The sequence below is a fragment of the Colletes gigas genome, unplaced genomic scaffold, assembly GCF_013123115.1.
Source record: "Colletes gigas isolate AHSC1104 unplaced genomic scaffold, ASM1312311v1 Colletes_gigas_Sc00043, whole genome shotgun sequence".
Lineage (NCBI taxonomy): Eukaryota > Metazoa > Arthropoda > Insecta > Hymenoptera > Colletidae > Colletes > Colletes gigas.
Window position 1 is genome coordinate 1104652 of NW_025106672.1, and position 17246 is coordinate 1121897.

A 17246-nucleotide genomic window follows, 5' to 3' on the forward strand; every position below is an offset into this window, starting at 1 on the left:
CCGAAGTAATTTCGGATCGCCTCGTGGGAGTCGAGAGAGAAAGGCTCACATTTGCCTTCTCGCTCTAAACAACTGAAATCCGACCTCCCGTCAACGGCATACGATTTGGATTCTCGAGCCGAGATTCTCGACTGCCCAGGCATTTTTACTTTCCGACCTATGTAGGCGCACATAAGCAAAGTACCCATAATGAAAAAAAAATTTTGTAAAATTTATTTTACGGAAATACACGTTTTAAGACCTCCTGATCATATTTTAATTATTGAAAAAAAAGACATTTTTTTTATTCCCATATATGAGCACACATATGTATATTATTAATACGATTGAATATAAATAGCTGAATGAATCTAAATGAAACTTTACATTTAAGTTTTATGTTCTCATTTCAAAGGCGTGTGGACGGATTCAAATACGTGAACACTAAACGTAACGATGTAATTATATTATTTAATATTTACTAACTATTTAACATAAAGAACATAAAAGAAAGACATAAAACGTAAACGTAAAAGATCATAATCGTAAAACTGTGATTGCTCTCGACTAACGTTCGATACAGAGTGACGTTCCTGCAGTCAAAGTCGACCCTTCCTTATTCCTATTTTATAATAATGATCTAAACAAAACGCACGTTCGAGACGCAGTCTCTAAAACGTATTTCAGCTTAAACCTAAACACCTCACTCGATACCTACTCTAGCTTAGACTAAACACTCCTATCGACGCAAACGATAACGGTTCTCCTAGCCACACACATACACTCCTTACAGATTATACCTCTTGTTTCATAGTTGTTCGGATATATAGGCATAATGTATAAAAAATCTTTGAAATGTTTCATATAAATCTTAGGACGAATTAAATTTTATATAAAAAAAATTATATAAACTTTTTCTCTATCTTCTCTAGAAAAGAAAACATTAAATGAAATCTTATACATTACATGCTTACTTAAATCGCATTGAAAACGAATACCACAAATGTTTTAGAATAATGTGCAAAATGTGATTGCGATTTTCGCTAAGACAAATTGAAAACTCGTTTCTAACAAGGAAAAGTTGGAATGGTACCAGGTTTTGGGTTAGGTTTTACTTTGAGATATTATTAAAGTTATTACAGGTACTTATTTTCAGAAATAGAACTATGTTCATCACTAATCAGCGTGCCGTGAGTGATGAGGTCTTTGCCTGCAAGTTCCGAACTTCTTCTGCTCTGCTGGTTCAAACCCTGCTTGAACTTTTTTTTTTATTTTTTCAATCATACTTTAATCGTACACTAAATATGACATTACATTTTTGTCTGACCTTCGAATATTTTTTTTTAAAGTTAAATTTAATCGATTACATTTAACATATGTTATTTACAATGTACGAAGTACATGAATCTGGATGGTACTTTTCACAAAAACAGTCAAAACATAAAAATTTCAAGCACCACGTACATTTACTGAAAGTTTTGTTTTCACAGAAATTACAAAATTTTGTATTTAACTCTGATGGAAAGGCCGCTTCATTTACATTGATAAAATGTGAACGATTTTCGGATAGTCGTACCTTGTAGCTCGTACTTTTTACCTTATACTTCAGGTAAAAAGGGATATAGCTGGGAAAAACAGTTTTATGACATTACCTGCTAACTTATGTTACTGTTCTACAATGAAACGCTATGTTTTATACCTTTAAAAATATTCGACTATGTGCTTTTAAAATTTAAGATACAACCCATACTTTGTATTAATCTGGCAAACGGGATCACTTTTCCTTTGTTTCTAGTTAGTTCTATTTAGTTCGTCATAACCAATTGATACGGTTATTTCAAAACAATCGAGGAAAATCATTATTAATTAATTTCTGCAATTATTAATTCTACTGTTTTGTTTATGTTATAAAAGTAAGAACTCTTCTTATTGAAAAATACCACAGCGTGCACAATACTGGTAAAGAGTGGAATCTCATTTTAATTTATTAATTTTCAATCTTAAAGTATTTTGATTTTCAAAAATCGTATTAATAATATACATATGTGTGCTCATACATGGGAATAAAAAAAAATGTCTTTTTTTTCAATAATTAAAATATGATCAGGAGGTTTTAAAACGTGTATTTCCGTAAAATAAATTTTACAAAATTTTTTTTTCATTATGGGTACTTTGCTTATATGCGCCTACATAGGTCGGAAAGTAAAAATGCCTGGGCAGTCGAGAATCTCGGCTCGAGAATCCAAATCGTATGCCGTTGACGGGAGGTCGGATTTCAGTTGTTTAGAGCGAGAAGGCAAATGTGAGCCTTTCTCTCTCGACTCCCACGAGGCGATCCGAAATTACTTCGGGCAGCTTCGGAGAATCGAGAAAGAGGGCATGCGTCAGTTTGCCTTTGTCGACTTTCCGAAACTCCACGAGCTCACGTACGCGTATCTGGCATGTGTGCGTGTGCACCCGGCGGTGCTTTTCTGGCATCTCTGAAATGGACCAATGCATATACATAGTTTCAAGTTAATGAATATTACGCTTAAAGCACAAAGAAAAGTTGAAAGTACGAATACGTATTACATTTGCCCAAATGCAGATGTTGGTTCTCTAAACACAATAAAACGTTTGGTTTTGTCGACTCTCCGAAACTTTACCGAGTTCATTTACGCGTGATCTGGCACAGTGTACGGATGTCAAATGAAGAGTTCACGGTGCACCGAGGGCTCCGTCTGGCATCACTGCAAAGAGTTGTCTGCCTCCGACAGTAACCAACGTGAAGAACGCGTAGTTAGTAATCTGTGTTGTTTTGGACAATGTGAAAAACATTTATAGTTATATTTTCAAAACAATCCAGATACACCAATCCCTCCTGGTAAATATACTCGAGCGTTTGAATACATTAATGTAAATTAAACATGCAATACCATACTGTAATGTTAATTTGTAAAAGTATATTATAAATTTTGATACAAACATTTCGTGTATAAAACGTTTTCAAAGAATCTCGAAGCTTTTACGTAAAGTTTCTCATCGAATATCTCAAATGTTTGTAAAAATATATTAATCGTTTTGTATGTATAAACAATGTCGAAATATTTTTAAATTACTGCTAAATCGAAGATTATTAACATTTTGATAGTTATTAAACATTTTAGGTAGCAAAACTATGGCGGATACAAAAATATCTATAGCGAAAGAGGACGATCTCCTTGAATGTTTTCTTTATCCAAAAATTTGTTACACGAGACCATTGGAAACGATAACGGAGGAAATACTTTTGCAAGAAATCGAAAAATTCAACAAAGAAATCGCTTTGTATGTTAAAGATTATATTTGGCACAGCAATACCTTAACGTTTCATCCTAGAACAAAGCAAGCATTGTTATTGGAGAAACTTGTTGATAATTCAACGAATATAGAAGGTAACGTGTAATTTCACTTCTGAAAATTTGCAATCGTAATTGTATTTGTATATTATTATTTGTGTCTTGCAGAATGCAATGTGCTACCTCATGTTTACGCGTCTGTGCACTTTGACGAAGATGTAAGTGACGAATGGTTTATAGCGTTTCTAATATTTAAGCTTACACAGACTTTTGATGGATTAATTGCTAGACTAATAGATTCTGACGGAGAATTTTTATTAATCGAAGCAGCGAATGTTTTGCCTCCGTGGGCCAATCCTGAAACATGCGAGCAACATACGTTTGTTTATAACGGAGAGTTGCATATTATTCGAGAAAAGAATAAAACTCTGATTGATTTATTGAATCATATACAGACAACTCCGTATTTCTCCAAAGCTTCTGACAAAGTACAAGATGTTTTGAAAAAAAGAATATTTGTTTATCCAAACGAGATTAAGAAAAGGTATCACAAAGCTAGAGTCTTTTTACCGGAAAAGGCAGTTTCAATACTCTATCAAGAACCTGGACTCGTTGCACCTGCTATTAGATCTATTTGTCACTCTGATCCTCTCGAGAGAAAAGTAAGGATTCCATATTATACTGGAGTAGAATTAAAAGGGGGTCAAATGTACCCTCGAACCAAATTTGACATACGATGGATCCATCGATGAAGAATCAGAACCAAACATTCTGCGTCATGTTTCAATCCTCTGGTGTCTAGCATGGGAAGCAACGCCCACACATCGTATGTCAAATTTCGTTCAAGGGCACATTTGACCCCCTTGTTCGGCTGTACCCTTTAATTTATTTTCATGACATCTTTTTTACGTCCCATAGGTCTGTCGAGCCATGAAGTACTTTCCCCCCGAACAGCGAATTATGGTTAATTTGAAAATGACTAAATGTCTGTATGCAATGGCAATGCATTGTCGATATACGGGAGATCCGAGAACTGGCTGGAATATACCACCGATAACCTGTTCGAAATACAATGCTCATATACTCGGCGTTAAGATAGCCTGTGGTTTAGAGATGTTAGTTGCCAATGCACACGAAGAACGTAGAAAAAGAGTGAATCAAACAATTAATAATACTGAGAAATTGAAGACAAATGAATACGCTCTGAATGCATATTTAGCACGTTTAGAAACTAGCGGTTACTTTAGAAATCTGTTGAAAGGTAGTCAAGATTACGAAAGACTTCTGAACGCGGCAAAAGATTACTACTTGCAACATTTAAGTTCATTTACTTACGCGACAAATATCGTTAAAAGCGACGCTGAAAAAGTTTTAGAAGCATGGGAAAGCATACAATCTAACGACGTTGAATTGCATGGTAATTCCATTAAAATTAACATTAACACGTTGACCAACACAAATCGAATATATCTGCAGGGCTAAAAATTCTTGGTTCGACTGTAGATAATAATTTTCTATCGTTTCTATTAGTTTCAAAGATAAAAAATTGATGTATTATTATGTAATTTTCCAAAGTCTAAATCAATTATACTATATAATTGCTTTACTATAAAATACTTTGCAAATTATTTGAAAAGCGCTACTGATTTCATGAAAACACCCAAATATGGGCGACACGGCGGTCAACGTGTTAATAAAATTCCATTTACATTCGACTATTGTTTGATACTGTATTTTATACATAGCCCAAGATGAAGTTACATTAAGTCCAGCGAATAGCGACAGTTGGTTAAATGTGGATCCAGTACAATTAAATGCATTCTTAAACGAACAGTGGGGAAACGTTAAGAATAAAAAACAGGGACAAGAACCATTGAGTCTCAGAGAAAAAGTACAATCCTTCTTCAATCATACTAGCAATATCGATGGTGTACAATTTTTGGAGTACGTTATTTATATTATGATCCTATTAGTATCGTATAAATTTTAATCTGTATGTTTTTATACAGAGATCGTTCCATGGAGGCTGACATAATGCACGATTCAGAAGACAATGAAAAAGTTGAATTCGATGCAGATATATTTGATTGTACGTTACAAGGTATATTAGATTTAGCTGTTCCAGAAAGCGAAGGAGAGTTTGAAGGGAGTTCGGAAGGTTCTTTAGGCGAAGACGATGAAGATACAGGCGGTGAAATGGATAAGTATATGAGATTATTAAACTCAGAACTGCAATCTGAAATGGTGAAAGACGAGAGTTTCGAGATGCGAAAAAGATCTGACATAATAGAAGAGAATTTAATAAAAAGTATCAAAGAGGAGGCGGGTGGTTCAGGACCAATCGGGAATATGATAGGTGGACCTGTTCGACGGCTCATGCATTTGCAATTACAATCGCCGACCACAGTACCACCCGACTTACAAAGTTAATAACATTATAAAATAATTTTTATCAAAATATATTAACAATTGTTAATAGGTCGAAAGTATTGTTGATCATTTTATGTAAATTAAATCACAGCTATTTATTGTTTCAGAAAGTAAAAAAAGTATATATACATGTTTCGTGTATGTGTGTATGGGCGTGCACGCATGCGTATCATACGTCCCCACTCTAGCTGCTGTCAGCTGACTCACTATTGGTCGAAAACGGTGACAGCCAATCAGCGGACTGCAGCAAGAGTGCGGATGTAAACACACTATACCTTCTTCTTGTGGAAAGACGATATGTGTGTGGATACGTGTGCGTGCGTGCATTGAACTCTATGATACAGTCGAATGAAATCAATTTTTACTTAAAATGCCTTTTTATTTATCAAAGAAAGATCATCAAATCCGTTCATTATTGTATTCTAAACTGTCAACATGGGGCATCGAGAGTCAATGTCTACCATTACATGGACTTTTTTCAATTTCATTTGCTTGGTTAAAAAATGGTTATACCTCGCCACACAAGACAGGATTCTACCATTCTTCCGCGAGAAGAAGGCACATCGTGTTTACAACCCCACTCCTGTTGCTGTCCGCTGACTCACTATTGGCCGATAACTGTGACGTGACAGCCAATCAGCGGACAGCAGCAAGAGTGGGGGATGTAAACACGCTGTGCCTTCTTTTCGCGGAAGGACGATACTTGTTTCAATGCAAATATAACTGTTCACTCGCGTTATATTTCTTTAGATTACATAAATATTAATAAAATACTTATAATTACTTGAATTTATTAACAATCACAAAGTTGGTTTACTTTTTAAATGGTAGATTTAACCACGCTGGTATTTTGTTTTGTTTCGATTCGCTAGTACTTGCATTACAAACCTTAACTGGTTTACTACATGCCGGATCAGTAACGTTCGCGTCTTTGTTAACTGTTTCACTTTGTTGGTTTGTCATCGATACTCTGAAAATAAGTTGGTATAATATATAAAATAAAATTTGTATTGTAATATGTAGTATACAACGTGGTTAATCGCTTACCTAACTTTAGTAACTTGCATTTCAACGTCTTTAGGATCCGTTAATTTTTGTTTTATATCAGATCTAAGAGCAGATTGCCCAGAATAATGAATGATAGCAGAAGGTACCAAATCTTCGTCAATTAAACGTGCACTGCTATTTAAAATATGTTTTGGTGGAGTAGTAACTATCGAGAAATGAAATTTGCATTAAATTGTATAATTTTTAAAAACAGACGGAGTGGTCGTTTAAAAACTTTTAATCTAAATATCACAAAAACAACAGATTTTTGGTAAAAATTTTAAATACATAAGTTTCTTAGTTTCAAGGTTTGTTTATATTACTTACAAATTAGGAACTCGCTACTGGGATCGCTCAAGTAGCTTTTTACAAAGTCTTTTATCGCTTGTACAGTTTCCAGTGGTCGGAACAATCCTTGAAGGACAAACTGATCTGGAAATTGTATACGGATTATCGTATAATGATACTTATTTAATTGACTCAAGGTTCTGATTTCTTCGTTTAATTCTCGTTGAACTTTTGTTAAAAAAGGGGCTTCTTCTAGTTCTTCTCTGCGACGTTTAAAATCTCTTAATATTACTTTTGCATCATCAACTGTTACATCGTAAAAAACATCTGGCACTTCGTCTTCAGGTAATGCTTCAATAATATCAAGATTGAATACCATAGCATTTCGTTCGCCCAACTATAAACAAAAAGCTATAAATAACATATATGTAGATACAGGGTGTTCGACCACCCCTCGGAAAAATTTTAATGGGGGATTCTTGAGGCCAAAATAAGACGAAAATCAAGAATATCAATTTCTTGACTGAGGCTTCGTTAAAAAGTTATTAACGTTTAAAGTTGGCGCCTGTAGATAGGCAACTTGCGTACAGCTGCGCGCGCACGGTAGAGATGCATGCGCAGTCACGCGTGCGCAGCTGTTCCACAGGCGGAACTTCAAACGTTAATAACTTTTTAACGAAGCTTCCATCAACAAATTAGTATTCTTGATTTTCGTCTTATTTTGGCCTCCAGAATGTCCCATTAAAATTTTTCCCAGTGGTGGCCGAACATCTTGTATATTTTCTTAAATATATATTCTTATGTAAGCAAATCTTACAAATTCTATTTCATTTGTATCTGTTATTCCATTCGTAGTGGATGGTTTCGATATAATTTCACTTCTAGCAATGGCGTAATTTGTACTAGTTGATGGCATCGACTGACATTCCTCTGTTGTAAGAATTTCGTTTCCTTTATCTAAAGTTGTTAATTCTTGCGTGTTATCTATTACACTCTGAGAACGTACTTCCGATTGTTTTGATTTCTGTGTTTCTTTTGTCAATGGAGTCGTAACATTTGATGTTTTATTAGAATCAATTGTTGAAGTCTGACAGTCTGTTTGTTGAGGATCTCTGTACATTAAGCGCAATACAGCTTTACCGTTAGTAATTCCTAGCGACTTTAAAGTTGCGTTCATCAAAGCTTCTATTCCATAAATCTAGAAAAATAATGATTTTATTATTTTACCGATAATACAGTTTGAATTTTATAGATGGTTTACAATAATAATAATAAAAAATTAATAGATATTTCCATACCTCTCGATGCATATATGTTAATAGAGTTTTTTCAAGATCCTGGTCAAGACATAGTTGTTGCAAAATTTCAAGTAACGTTATATTAGACATGAATTCACCCATTTTTCGTTCTCCGTTTTCTAATTGTATAGCTATTGTCACTGTCAATGTGGAACGTTTCTTTGTACAAGGTATCATTTCTAGTTGTGCATTGTTTGATAGTCCCGCGAACCGTAACATTGCATTAGGATCCAATACACGGCGAAAGTGTCTAAAAAAATAGATAAAATGTTAATTAAAGTCTGTTGTAATTTTATATTTTATACTTACAGTCAGTCAAAAAAGTCTCCGTACACCGTACAAGAATTTATTTAAAGTTACATAATTTTAAAGGAAATGGTATTAAATAATTCTTGCGTTATGTTTACAAACATAACATTTAATAACAGTACGAGAAAAACTATGTTAAATTTATGTGTTAACGAATAAACAAAGGCAAAACTAAAACTCAACGAAAACGAGGTCAAAAATGTCTCCGTACATGTAACACTATTATTCATAATCTGTTAACTAGTGGTCAGCTGGGCGGCCCTTTTAATTTCATAATTTCTTGCATCCTCTTTGGCATTGTTCGAACTAATTTTTAAGTTTAGTCGTCATTCTTGTTCGTTTATTTGCTAACAAAAGCATGTAACAACCTTTTGTTTGCACTAATAATTAATGTTATATTTCTGAACATAGTAACGAAAGAATTATTTATTTATTACCATTTCCTTTAAAATTATGCAACTTTAAATAAATTCTTCTACGGTGTACGGAGACTTTTTTGACTGACTGTATTTATTTGTTGATGGTACATACTTGACATCGTAATCATCTGGATCATAACCATGTTTATTACAAACTTCTTCCAAAATCTACAAATAATAATTTGTACTCAACATATGAAAATTTAAATAACAACATTCGTCCAATAATAAACGTACACACAAATAACTTACTTGTAATATTGTAGTGTTTGGTGTAACTTTCACGTTACGTCGATGTCCATTTGGCATGAGTATGATAACATTTCCATTTTTAGCCATAATATATTAAAATTTCAATTGTTTATAGAAACTAATCTAATATAAAATATAGTAGAGAGAGAAATACGAAATCATGCCGTGATTATAGAAATTCGGTGCAGTGCATGAGACAAGGAAAATTATGATGAATTTGCTATACCACTTCGTCAAGTAGTGGGGTAGCAAGTATGCAGATAAAAATATTAAACATTAACATTTATAACATACAACTAATAAAATATATAAAACTGAAAGCGTTTAACATGTATAACAAATAGTTCCAAAACTACATATAAATTAAATTAAAAAATCACTCGATAGTATATATCGTTTTTTCAATATATTTATATAAACAAGTATTGTAAATAAAGAACACACAAAAAATGTTGCATAGAAATTTTATTGCGTTTTAAATTAAACAAAGTTGGTATATTTTTATTAATAAAGGTATCACATAATGTAAAAACATGAAAAAATAGTAATAAACTTTCCTCTTGCAACAATTGATGAACCTGTATGAATGTTGCCAAACAAATGAATACAATTGTAAGTGTAACATTTGTCGAAGTTATTACCAACTGCTTTACGTAAATAAGACGAAATATAAACCTATGCGCGCGCATGCAGCTATTGCAATATTTCGAGGTTGGACTGAAAATGTCCCATCATGCATTACGGTGCATTAAAAAAGTGGGATTAATGTCATCGTGCCCCAAAGAGATAAAGAATCGTGTACTGTGTCAATACTTATGTCTAGCATTGTAATTCGTAAAAAATAAATTATAATTTAGAAAGTTCTAAACTATTACGTGACTTTTAATATTAACATACTCAAGGTGAGGCACAAATTAGTCTCACAAAAATATGTTTCATATTGAACCAATATTCAAATTTAAAAACAAATTGATTTTCGATAAAAAATTAAAGTCACTGTTATATTTTGAAATGGAAGTAGCTATTTTTAACTTGATAATATTGCAGACGACATTGTGACGAATTCAGCGATTTGCTACACGGTGACTTTCAGATGACCTTGAAAGAAAAATTGCCATGAATTGATCGCCACAATATTTCAAATAATTCGGCGATAGATAACAGTATGGCCTCGCATTTAGACGTAAACAAATGAACGTAAACGTTACGAGCGCTCATTTATTCAACTTCAGAACTTAACACACAAAATAAAAGGAAAATTTATGCAAAACTAAACTGAAAACATGCATGTTAAAAAGGTGCATGTAATTAGTAAATAAATTAAATATTCGAATTGCATTTCACCTTCTGCGATGCTAAGTTCTACTCTTTCCAATAAAGTCTTATGTGTAGTTTCAATTAGAGAACTTCTTTCTACTTATTTTATTTTTTGTTAAGTTCTGAAGTTGAATAAATGAACATTCGTAATGTTTACGTTCATTTGTTTACGTCTAATTGCGAGGCCTTGGTATTATTTACCAACGAATTATTTAAAATATTGTTGTGATCGATTCATGCCAATTTTTCTTTCAATGTCATCCGAAGGTCATAGTGTAGCATGTCGTTGAATTCGTTTCGATATGTTAGAATTTGGTGGCTTGGCAACACTGTTAAAAAAAAGAAGAAGAGACGCAAACAAGATTCTTAAAAAAAAAAGAATGAACGAAGTTCCAGAAGAGAAAAGTTGAATATGTTTAAGTTTAATTTATCGTTATACAGTGAAAACTCGATAAATGTCGCTACTCCGGGTCCGGTCAGCAACACTTACGGAATAGGAGAATCGTCTTTCGAATTTGATTGTAGTTTGCCGACGCTTCGAACGTAGAAAGAGTCAGTAGCTAAAGAAGAAAGAGGGACTGAAACTCGGATTTATCGCCCCAGTTTAAATATCCGCGTCAGTGTGACCACACTACTGCACAGAAGAAAGTTTTTTATTTTTTACTTTTTGTTAATAAAAATTTCACTATCATGTTGGGGAGATTTCTCTGATTAAAATGAGGCTAAACACGATATAAATCGGTCAATATTTGGTAGCATAATATTGAATTAAATATTGTACTTGCGAGTCTTTCTCTCTTTATTTATCCTTCTTGTGCTGTCCTTTTCTATGTTCGGAAATATCAAAGAACGACGCATCGAGGTGCTGGCTACATTTATCGAACGGGAGGTAGCTATTTTCAAACGGAACGGTTCCACCGTTTCGTAGGTGATCAAAAACTGCAACACTTATGAAATAGGGGGTTTCGTTAGCTACCACTGTTCGATAAATGTACCAATCCCACTGACCTTGCGAAAATACGAGTACACAATATTTAATTCAATATTATGGTAACAAATATTGGCCGATTTATATCGTGTTTAGTCTCATTTTAATTAGAAAAATCTTCCCCACATGATAGTAAAATTTTTATTAAAAAAAAGTAAAAAATAAAAAACTTTCTTCTTGTACAGTAGTGTGGTCACACTGACAGGGACATTTAAACTAAGCTGACGAAGGCAATAAAGATTTTTAAAGAAAGCCGCTACGTCTCCGGTTACACTTCGCCTCACTGGTTCAAGGGGGATCCCCCTAGTGGTGGGGATAAAAATGTATCATTTATGGAACAGCTCTTGAGGACATTTATCGAGTTTTCACTGTATTATAATATGTAAAATCAGAAATATAATTTGTTCTTTTGTATAATTAAGAGTTTAGTAAAGTTCAATTAAAACTCAACACGATGTCTACAATATTACGAAATTAAAAATACCTATTTCCACTTAAAAATACAGGGTGTTCGGACACCCCTGGGAAAAATTTTAATGGGGGATTCTAGAGGCCAAAATAAGACGAAAATCAAGAATACCAATTTGTTAATGGAGGCTTCGTTAAAAAGTTATTAACAATTAAATTAAAAAATTTCAAATCGTTCTAGAAAAATTATTTTCGTTTGTGGGGGTCAATTACAATCATTTTTGGTCATTAAACATATCCTCGAAATTCTACCCATTTCCTAGAAAAAAATTCGAAAAGGTGTGAAATTTTTCAACGGAAAAAAAATTTTTTCAAATCGTTCTAAAAAAATTATTTTCGATTACGGTGGTCAATTACAATCATTTTTGGTCATTACACATACCCCCGAAATCTTACGCACTTTCGAGAAAAAAATTCCTTACCAAAAATCTGATTAGATGTCTAAATTTTTCGACGAAATTGAAAAGTTTCAAATCACTCTGGAAAAATTGTTTTCGATTGCACGGGTCAATTACAATCATTTTTGGTCATTACACATACCCTCAAAATCCTACCCACTTTTTAAAAAAAAATTCAAAAAGGTGTGAAATTTTTCAACGGAAAAAAAATTTTTTCAAATCGTTCTAAAAAAATTATTTTCGATTACGGTGGTCAATTACAATCATTTTTGGTCATTACACATACCCCCGAAATCTTACGCACTTTCGAGAAAAAAATTCCTTACCAAAAATCTAATTAGATGCCTAAATTTTTCGACGAAATTGAAAAGTTTCAAATCACTCTGGAAAAATTACTTTCGATTGCACGAGTCAATTACAATCATTTTTGGTGAATAGACATACCCTCGAAATCCTACCCACTTTAAAAAAAAAAATTCAAAAAGGTGTGAAATTTTTCAACGGAAAAAAAATTTTTTCAAATCGTTCTAAAAAAATTATTTTCGATTACGGTGGTCAATTACAATCATTTTTGGTCATTACACATACCCCCGAAATCTTACGCACTTTCGAGAAAAAAATTCCTTACCAAAAATCTAATTAGATGCCTAAATTTTTCGACGAAATTGAAAAGTTTCAAATCACTCTGGAAAAATTACTTTCGATTGCACGGGTCAATTACAATCATTTTTGGTGAATAGACATACCCCCGAAATCCTACCCACTTTTTAAAAAAAAATTCAAAAAGGTGTTAAATTTTTCAACGGAAAAAAAATTTTTTCAAATCGTTCTAAAAAAATTATTTTCGATTACGGTGGTCAATTACAATCATTTTTGGTCATTACACATACCCCCGAAATCTTACGCACTTTCGAGAAAAAAATTCCTTACCAAAAATCTAATTAGATGCCTAAATTTTTCGACGAAATTGAAAAGTTTCAAATCACTCTGGAAAAATTACTTTCGATTGCACGAGTCAATTACAATCATTTTTGGTGAATAGACATACCCTCGAAATCCTACCCACTTTAAAAAAAAAAATTCAAAAAGGTGTGAAATTTTTCAACGGAAAAGAAAAATTTCAAATCGTTTTGAAAAAATTATTTTCGGTTGTGAGGGTCAATTACAATCATTTTTGGTGAATAGACATACCCTCGAAATCCTACCCACTTTAAAAAAAAAAATTCAAAAAGGTGTGAAATTTTTCAACGGAAAAGAAAAATTTCAAATCGTTTTGAAAAAATTATTTTCGGTTGTGAGGGTCAATTACAATCATTTTTGGTGAATACACATACCCCCGAAATCTTACGCACTTTCGAGAAAAAAATTCCTTACCAAAAATCTAATTAGATGCCTAAATTTTTCGACGAAATTGAAAAGTTTCAAATCACTCTGGAAAAATTACTTTCGATTGCACGAGTCAATTACAATCATTTTTGGTGAATAGACATACCCTCGAAATCCTACCCACTTTAAAAAAAAAAATTCAAAAAGGTGTGAAATTTTTCAACGGAAAAGAAAAATTTCAAATCGTTTTGAAAAAATTATTTTCGGTTGTGAGGGTCAATTACAATCATTTTTGGTGAATACACATACCCTCCAAATCTTGCGCATTTTCGAGAAAAAAATTCAATTCGGTCGGAACTTTAAACGTTAATAACTTTTTAACGAAGCCTCCATTAACAAATTGGTATTCTTGATTTTCGTCTTATTTTGGCCTCTAGAATCCCCCATTAAAATTTTTCCCACTGGTGGCCGAACACCCTATATAACAATGATCTTAATTGTTTATCAAAAACCAATTTGTTTTTAAATTTAAGCAACTGCAATTTTTCGTCGATCGAATATCGATTAATTTCGATAGTAAACATTTTTTTGTCAGATTATTGAAAGGGGCTGAAAAATCGCGGGAATTAATTTGTGCCTTATCAGGTATGTGCAATGTATAATTATAGAAAAATCATATGCACTGTTCATAGTATAGTTACATAAGATTTGTATGTTATCTCTTATAAAGCAGTGTTATTAAAATTCTATATATAGTGGTGGGGATAGGAAATTAAATAATGTTTCACGTGCTCATAGTGTGGTTTTTATTTAGATGTGTATGAAGTGGATGGAATATGTGAAACGTTTAGATGATACATCACATTCTCGAGTATACGTGCTTCCTGATAAATAGTTATAATTGCTAAATAACGTACCCGCTCTATATGATTTCGAAACGGAACACGAGTACGAGTGTCTCAAACGCGTGTGGCTATTTATAATTTTAGGTTAACTTTTATGGTACCCAGTAAATAATATAATATGAGTGCAGCCGTTGCAATTTTGTGCGTCTTCCTCGGCTGTTGCAGCAATGTCGTTCTCCTAGAATATCTCGTTAAGTAAATACTCGATACTTACATTAAACCCATTAAAAAATTATAACATAGTAATTCAGTGCGCTAGTATTTTAAATTTACAAACACAGTGACCCACATTTTTTAAGACAGCGTACAAAGATTATGTCCTAAATTTTATAATATTCATTGTCGTTGATGAAATAATAGTGATATATTTTTTTTTCAGAGAAGATCCTGGTAGCGGGAACCTCATTACGTTCGCACAGTTTCTTTTCATATCGATAGAAGGATTTTTATTTACATCGAAATGTGGCACCGTGAAGCCCAATATCGGAATAAAGGATTATTTCGTATTGGTAACGATGTTTTTCATTACAAACGTTTGTAATAATTATGCGTTTGATTTTAATATACCTATGCCGTTACATATGATATTCAGGGCTGTAAGTACTCGAAAGTAGAATCTTCTGAATCTTTAAATCTTTGGATTTATCCTAATATTAATACATATTGTTTTAGGGTTCTCTGATAGCTAACATGATAATGGGTATCCTTATCTTGAAGAAAAAGTATGCATTTAGTAAATTTTTATCGGTGTTTATGATTACGTTTGGAATTGTAATCTGCACGATCATTAGCGGCAAAGAAATCAAATCTTTGCAAGCTAAAAATGTTGAACAAGTGGCTACTACACCGTGGGACGATCTGTTTTGGTGGATAATGGGTATTTCGTTATTAACGATCGCTCTATTTGTTTCTGCCAGAATGGGTATTTATCAAGAAGTTTTGCACAAGAAGTACGGAAAGAATGCAAGAGAGGCACTATACTATACGGTATACTTTGGCTTGTATCGATATTCTATGAACAACTTTTTTTTAAAAATAATATCACTTTTGATGTTTTTTTTTTCAGCATCTATTGCCATTGCCATTTTTTATAACGTTAGCTCCTAATATATGGGACCATTTTACATACGCACTTGCATCAGAACCGTTGCAAATATCGTATATCAATTTACAAGTGCCGAAATTAATTTTGTACCTTATGGGAAACGTTCTCACGCAGTATCCTTTTACCAATATTGGCTAATTTTTAATTTAAAAATTTTTATTCATTGTTTCTGTCCTATTCTTAACAATAATTTCAGATACATGTGCATTAGTTCTGTTTTCGTGTTGACGACAGAATGCACATCGCTCACAGTAACTTTAGTAATAACGTTACGAAAATTCCTGTCTTTACTATTTTCGATAGTGTACTTCCAGAACCCTTTTACAGTGTACCACTGGATTGGAACGCTTCTAGTATTTGTGGGAACAGTAATATTTACCGAAATATTACCAAAGATTGCAGAAAGTCTTCAGCCCAAGGAAAAGACGAAGAAAGTACAATAGAAATGGTACTATCAATCGATTGGTATTAATATAATAGTTCCGAGCTCTTTAATTCGACGGGCGAATAAAAACATTTCATAAACATAATTTTTGTTACGAAAGAAGGGTTTAATTGTAATTTAAATAATCTGAATATTATATTGAAACAGTTAAACGCTTTAACAATGACTCTCTTTTGCACTCCAAGAATTGTTTCCAATATGAACGACTGGTAACTTTAAAAATGTTTATAATTCAAATTTTATTTTGTTAATTCAGTTTGTATCACTATATAAATTAAATTTTAGTGCTAGTGAGATGCAAAAGGTTAATATTCTTGCAAGTAAAATAATAATTGGCGGAGTAGAGTAGTGTCGTTCATGTTGTTAATCGAACTGTAATAATTTCAGGGACACGTAGATGACACTTTATGCAATTTCTATGTTTGCTTTGTCTGCATATAGGGAACGTGCAAGATACAAGTTAGCAGTCGATCGACGAACACGTTTCGTTTATAATAATTATGTGATGATTACACAGTATGGGCAGAAAATAGAAAGTAGAACAAAATGTTGTATACAAAAACGACCGCCGATTTCATTTATCCCGTGAATCTGAGCATCCTTTTCCTGTCATCCTACGAGATTGGTTACCAATCTTTTGATTTGGGGACACCCTTCTCAAGAGAATTACTGGAATTCCCCTTCCTTTTAGAATGAGCTGGGAGACACCTGGTGGTGTACTCGTTAATTAAACGTACACGAATGTATTCAAACGCTTAAATTTATTTAACGAAATACGTACGTTAACACGCTCACTGCCAGATCAAAACCGTATAATATTCTGTACACGTAAAAGACCATTGTAAGCTACATAACCTAAAATTTGTTTCTGAGAATTAATTTTTCTAGTACCATAATGGTAAATCCTGTCATCGATATATGGGTGACGTGGCAGTCAAAGTGTTAAATTGTAGCA

The 17246-nt window shown here is 33.0% G+C and overlaps 3 protein-coding genes across 7 annotated transcripts; 2 read left to right on the forward strand and 1 right to left on the reverse strand.

Annotated features, from left to right (window-relative positions):
* The first annotated feature begins 2534 nt into the window (after positions 1–2534).
* On the forward strand, positions 2535–5852 carry LOC122403083 (protein ecdysoneless). 5 transcript variants are annotated; one of them, XM_043406390.1, is made up of 6 exons: positions 2535–2842; positions 3110–3392; positions 3465–3958; positions 4215–4713; positions 5042–5240; positions 5306–5852. In XM_043406390.1, the coding sequence occupies exons 2-6, from the start codon at positions 3137–3139 to the stop codon at positions 5724–5726; spliced, it is 1869 nt and encodes a 622-aa protein (XP_043262325.1). In that variant the 5' UTR covers positions 2535–2842; positions 3110–3136; the 3' UTR covers positions 5727–5852. The 5 variants fall into 5 exon arrangements, with proteins under 5 accessions (XP_043262325.1, XP_043262324.1, XP_043262326.1 ...); XM_043406389.1 differs by having other exon boundaries at positions 3126–3392; XM_043406391.1 differs by having other exon boundaries at positions 2535–2757; positions 3126–3392.
* Positions 5853–6396: 544 nt separating this feature from the next.
* On the reverse strand, positions 6397–9652 carry LOC122403084 (tether containing UBX domain for GLUT4). The gene is made up of 7 exons (XM_043406394.1): positions 9340–9652; positions 9200–9255; positions 8360–8609; positions 7879–8259; positions 7101–7458; positions 6774–6939; positions 6397–6696 (listed from the first exon to the last, which is right to left on the reverse strand). Exons 1-7 carry the CDS (start codon positions 9424–9426, stop codon positions 6540–6542), a joined length of 1455 nt encoding a protein of 484 aa, XP_043262329.1. The 5' UTR covers positions 9427–9652; the 3' UTR covers positions 6397–6539.
* Positions 9653–14496: 4844 nt separating this feature from the next.
* LOC122403038 (UDP-xylose and UDP-N-acetylglucosamine transporter) lies at positions 14497–16903 on the forward strand. Its single transcript, XM_043406319.1, has 6 exons — positions 14497–14936; positions 15121–15337; positions 15414–15728; positions 15808–15959; positions 16043–16294; positions 16679–16903. Exons 1-5 carry the CDS (start codon positions 14860–14862, stop codon positions 16287–16289), a joined length of 1008 nt encoding a protein of 335 aa, XP_043262254.1. The 5' UTR covers positions 14497–14859; the 3' UTR covers positions 16290–16294; positions 16679–16903.
* The last annotated feature ends 343 nt before the right edge of the window (positions 16904–17246 follow it).